Genomic DNA, 5,523 nt, shown 5'->3' on the forward strand with positions numbered 1-5,523 from the left:
AGACATGCTCTCAGATGAGAATCATTTACCTCATACAAATCAAATGTAGTAAAACACAAACACAGATTGGGGTGAAATGGGCAGGTTTGTCCTGTTTAGGGTCAGAGGTGAAGTTCTCCTGCTCTTCTGCACACATGAAGCTCATCCTCAGACAGAAACACTCAGATCTTCTCAGATGGTTACACACATCCTCACATCTCCTGCAGAATTAATGAAGCACTGCATTCAAAAGATCACAAACACATCTAAAACATGAGCGTCGCGTCTGTTGCTAGGAAACCGCCCGCCGCTGCACTTCCTGCTTCCTGTGGCGAGGTAGTGCTTCCGGGGCGCGGTGCACACGTTGGTTTTGTTGTGGCGATGTCGGATCAGGAGAGCAACGCTCTGAGCGGCCTGCAGATCGCGTCGCACGCCCCGCTGGATGCCGCGCAGCGCGTCGGCCGGAGGAAGTGCTCGCGATGCGGCGCGTCGCGCATGTTCTACTGCTACAGCTGCTGCGCGCTGGTCGGGCTGGAGACGCGCGATGTCCCGAGCGTCGAGGTGCGTGGAAACGTCATCATTCATTCTGGCGATTCATATTGTGATCCAGAACACAAAACCAGTCATAAGAGATTTACACCATCATCTGAAGCTGAATAAATGATCTCTCAGTGATGTGTGGTGTGTGAGGAGGACAATATCTGTCTGAGATACAACTATTATAAATCTGGAATCTGAGGGAGCAAAAAAATAATTGTTTTGATTTCAGTCTATTCTTTGAAATGTAATAAAAAATTAAATATGTGAGGCTATAACTAGTACAGTAACCATACATTAAACAGTTAAACCACTTGTGCTACAAACTAGTATATTTATAATAATATTTAGTTTTTACATTAAACATAAAATGGATAAGGAGAAGCAGAGCTGAATTTAAATGTGCACAAATAGAGCTGTTCTGAGTTTAATTTGTGGACCAACCCCCAGTTCTTCACAGTTCCTCGAGGAATTAACTCTTTTAAGAATGGTGGTTTTGGATTTACGAGTCACATTAATTCTGCGGTGAGTATTACTGGAAGAGATGTTCTACAACACGACTCGCTCCATAAATCCAAAACCACTTTTTTAAAAACCCACTGGAGATTCCTGAGGGGAACTCACGGCTCGCGAGGCTTTCAGTTAATGTTCGCCACACATCGCTATCAAATGAATAAACATCTCCTTTTATGACCCTTTGGAAGAGTTTGTTAACGCTCATGTCTGTTGTGTTTTAGCTGCCGGTGAAGATCGACATCATCAAGCATCCCAACGAGACGGACGGAAAGAGCACCGCGGTGCAGGCCAAGCTGCTGGCGCCACGAGACGTCACCATCTACACCTACCCCTGCATCCCTGAGCTGGACCAGAGCGCAGAAAACGTGAGCCATAGGGCTGTCACATACAAATACTTATTTTGAATATTCATCATATTTACAATATCAATCCACATTCGAATGCAATAACGCTGCATTCAGATCTAAGGTGTGCGTCAGGAAGTTTATCAGTGACGCAAGAGACGTGATGATGATGTAAGTCTCACTGTATTAGTGTTTTTGTAAATCTATCCAGTTGCACACCTGGATGCGGCGCTGCTGTGCTGTTCAATAAAAATACATAAAAATACATCAATGCAGAGAAGATGAAAGTGTGAAAAAGTGAAAGTCACATTCAGCCAAGTGTGGTGACCCATACTCAGAATTTGTGCTCTGCATTTAACCCATCTGAAGTGCACACACACAGAGCAGTGAACACATACACACACACACACTGTGAGCACACACCCGGAGCAGTGTTCATCATTTATGCTGCGGCGCCCGGGGAGCAGTTGGGGGTTCAATGCCTTGCTCAAGGGCTCCTCAGTCGTGGTATTGAAGGTGGAGAGAGAACTGTACATGCACTCCCCCCACCCACAATTCCTGCCGGCCCGGGACTAGAACCCACAACCCTTCGATTGGGAGTCCAACCCTCTAACCATTAGGCCACGACTTCCCCATAATCATAATCATAATCGAACAAAACCGCCAAACATTTAAATATCATAATTGAAAAAAAATCAACCAATATTTAAATCTCGTAATCGAACAAAACCAACAAACATTCAAATCTCGTAAAGGAACAAAATTGACAAGTATTTAAATACAAAATTTAACTAAAAATCTCAAAATCAAACAAAACCAACCAATATTTAGATCTCGTAAATGAACAAAACCGACATTTATATATAAAAATTGAACAAAACCTAATAATATTTAAATCTCATAATCAAACAAAATTGACAAACATTTCTCAAAATTTAACAAAACCGACAAACATTTAAATCTCGTAATTGAAAAAAATCAACCAATATTTAAATCTCAAAATTGCCCAAAACCGACAAACATTTAAATCGTGTAATCAAATCAATCCGACAAACATTTAAATCTCTTAATCGAACAAATCCGACAAATATTTAAATCTCATAATTGGACAAAACCGACAAACATTTAAATCTCATAACTGAACAAAACCGACAAACATTTAAATCTCATAACTGAACAAAACCGACAAACATTTTAATCTCGTAATTGAACAAAACCGACAAACATTTAAATCTCGTAATCGAAAAAAACCGACAAACATTTAAATCTTGTAACTGAACAAAACCGACAAACATTTAAATCTCGTAAAGGAACAAAACCGACAAACATTTAAATCTCGTAAAGGAACAAAATGGCAAACATTTAAATCTCATATTTAAACAAAATTGACAAGCATTTAAATATTGTAATCCAACAAAATTAAACAAAATTAAAATATCAAAATCAAACCAAAACCAACCAATATTTAGATCTCATGAATGACCAAAACCGACATTTACATTTCAAAATTGAACAAAACCTAACAATATTAAAATCTCGTAATCAAAGAAAATTGACAAACATTTGATTCTCAAAATTTAATGGAGTCGACAAACATTTAAATCTCGTAATCAAACACAACCTACACATATTTTTTTTTCTAAAAACCAAAACCAACTGAAGGCGTTCACAAAGAACACATTTTTATCACATTTTCTTGAGGGACATCTATCAGCGTTTCGCTCGCGTCTCGCACAAGAGCTGCATGTTTAGAAAGCCATGTAAAATTAATGTAATTTCAACAAACTGAAAATTCATATAATAAGAATGTTGATAATATTTATTTACAAAATTCAAACTTAGTTTTTCAGCTATTTTGACATCTTCACACACGCAGATCGTGCTGGTGTTTCCCGGTCCTGACGCCATGACGGTGGAGGAACTGTGGGAGCATTTCTCTGCCGACGGGAAGCCCAGAGTGAAGAGGTTAAAGGTGAGCGACGCAGATCCCGAGACGCACAGCTGTCCGATCCAGAGAGTGGTGTTCATCGACAGCACATGGAACCAGACCACCAGAATCATCACAGACGAGCGTCTTCAAGGTGCAGAAGACTCTCTCATCTCTCTGTGTGTTTCTTTCTCTCTGAAATCTGACCTTCTTCAGTGTCCAATTACAATATCTGCTGCAAAACTCATCCTTTGCCTCGTGCTGCTGGAAATCCTGCACCTAATTTGGTCAAATTCCCCCAAAAAATCTCATGATGTTCTATTATCACCAAATATTGGATTAACATTTTTATATTGGATCAATCAGTTCCAGAAAGAAATACAACAGCTCTGCTAATCGATAGAAAACTAAAGTTTCTTAAATTAATCTAATATTTGCTAACATTGAGAGATATATAGGCTGGTTATTTTTGGCCACAATGTAACAAGTTAGGGGAGAATACACAAAAAGCACAAATCAACTTAAAACACAAATGTTATACTGGATAATTCATAAACAAGAAACATGACACATAAAACACGATGGTATTAATTCTTGACTTGTTTGGTAGCTTGGGCTTTTTTGCGATGTTCACTCTTTGAATTGAGTTTTTGGCAGTTTCTTCTGTTTATATCAGACTGAACGGATGTTATTTCTCCACAGCTTTACCCCACGTGGAGCTGAAGAGCAGAAGAACCTGTTTTTGGCGGCATCAGAAAGGCTGTCCGGACACATATCTGGCTACGATAGAGGCCATCTTCTACTTTCTGAAGGACCTGCACAGCCACTATTTCTCCGAGTACGCAGGAGAATACGATAACCTGCTGTTCTTCTTCTCATTCCTGCATAAACTGATCAACAAAGCCAAACAGGCTGCTGGGAAAGTGTGACGACCGCCTCAAAGCTTTTTTCGTTTTTCGAATCGGTTGAAGGAATGATTCAATGACTCACTCATTAAAGGGATAGTTCACCCAAAAATGGACGTTCTGTCATTAATTACCCATCCTCGTGTCGTTCTAAACCTGTAAGAGCTTTTTTGTAATATCTATTAAATGCTTTTCTCATTTTAACACAATTACGGCTTCAAATTATTTTTTTGAGGGTAATTTCTCAACCAGAATTAATTTGTAATTGGACCATCATGTAATGAACTGACAGCTGTAAACCTCACAGCTGTTTGGGCTTCCAGCTCGGGCATCCCAGCGCTGATGGATTGAGGGTTGGCCTCGATCACGAGCGTCAGGTCTGTTTCTGCACAGACACAGAGAGAACGATCAGGTCTGTAAGCCGCTCTCATGCGATGGGATCGTGTTTCTACGCTCTACATGCTTATCTAGAGCTAAACTAAAACACGTGCTGCCCTCCTTCTCTGACCGCACAGACGCCAGTCGCACAATTACATAAAGTGAATTATTACAAGATCAGAGTCCACATGTGTCCCGACCGCTGCCAAACGAATTTATAGCCATCTGTGGATCATGGGCTCATGCGTCTGACAGATAACACACATTACACACTGAACCTCAAGTCACTCGCTTCATATTTAATGGAAAATTGACTTTTTAACACATATACTCCACCACTCGAAACTGAGGTCATTTCTTTTTTTAAGGAATAAATACGTTTATTCCTCAAGGATGCATTAAAATGATTAAAAGTGAGAGTGAAACATTTATAATGTTACAAAAGATTTTTATTATTTTAAGATCTTAGATGATTCAGAGTGGATGTGAAGGTTGGATTGGTTATTTAAAAATGTAACAAATTTAATGTATAGCACTTAATTAACACTAGATTTCTGTAAATAAAAGGGGAAAATAAAGATGGAAATGTAGCAATGTGTGTCTGAAGTTTTAACAGCTAGAATAAAAGCTATATCAACTCATCGTGAAAGCACATGAACCTGACCTGGGAAATCTTTATTGATCTCGTGCATCTCTAGAACGACGTCGTACGGGACGCAGCTTCGGACAGAAGCACACTGAGATGTCCAGACACCGAGTGAATCCCAAACATGAGAGACACACGCATGATTACATCAGATCAGGACACATGGAGTTTATCCTCCTTCATGCGGTGAAGTCACCATCTGCGTCTACATACTCTGAGACTCTTTTACACTTTCCCTCTTTATTTACAGAAGGGCTGAATTTTTACCCGTGTTTTTTTATTAGACACAGA

General features: G+C 39.7%; 1 protein-coding gene across 1 annotated transcript; it reads left to right on the forward strand.

Moving 5' to 3' along the window:
• Positions 1-237: 237 nt before the first annotated feature.
• dtwd1 (DTW domain containing 1) lies at positions 238-4,417 on the forward strand. The gene is made up of 4 exons (XM_026286909.1): positions 238-540; positions 1,254-1,397; positions 3,253-3,457; positions 4,006-4,417. The coding sequence occupies exons 1-4, from the start codon at positions 253-255 to the stop codon at positions 4,230-4,232; spliced, it is 864 nt and encodes a 287-aa protein (XP_026142694.1). The 5' UTR covers positions 238-252; the 3' UTR covers positions 4,233-4,417.
• The last annotated feature ends 1,106 nt before the right edge of the window (positions 4,418-5,523 follow it).

Source organism: Carassius auratus, chromosome 18 (assembly GCF_003368295.1).
Source record: "Carassius auratus strain Wakin chromosome 18, ASM336829v1, whole genome shotgun sequence".
Classification (NCBI taxonomy): Eukaryota; Metazoa; Chordata; class Actinopteri; order Cypriniformes; family Cyprinidae; genus Carassius; species Carassius auratus.

Bases quoted from the DNA above. Each gene is read 5' to 3' on its own strand.
- dtwd1 (XM_026286909.1), top strand. From the start codon at position 253: ATGAGCGTCGCGTCTGTTGCTAGGAAACCGCCCGCCGCTGCACTTCCT. The intron at 541-1,253 runs GTGCGTGGAAAC...GTTGTGTTTTAG, and splicing joins GCGATGTCCCGAGCGTCGAG to CTGCCGGTGAAGATCGACAT. The intron at 1,398-3,252 runs GTGAGCCATAGG...TCACACACGCAG, and splicing joins TGGACCAGAGCGCAGAAAAC to ATCGTGCTGGTGTTTCCCGG.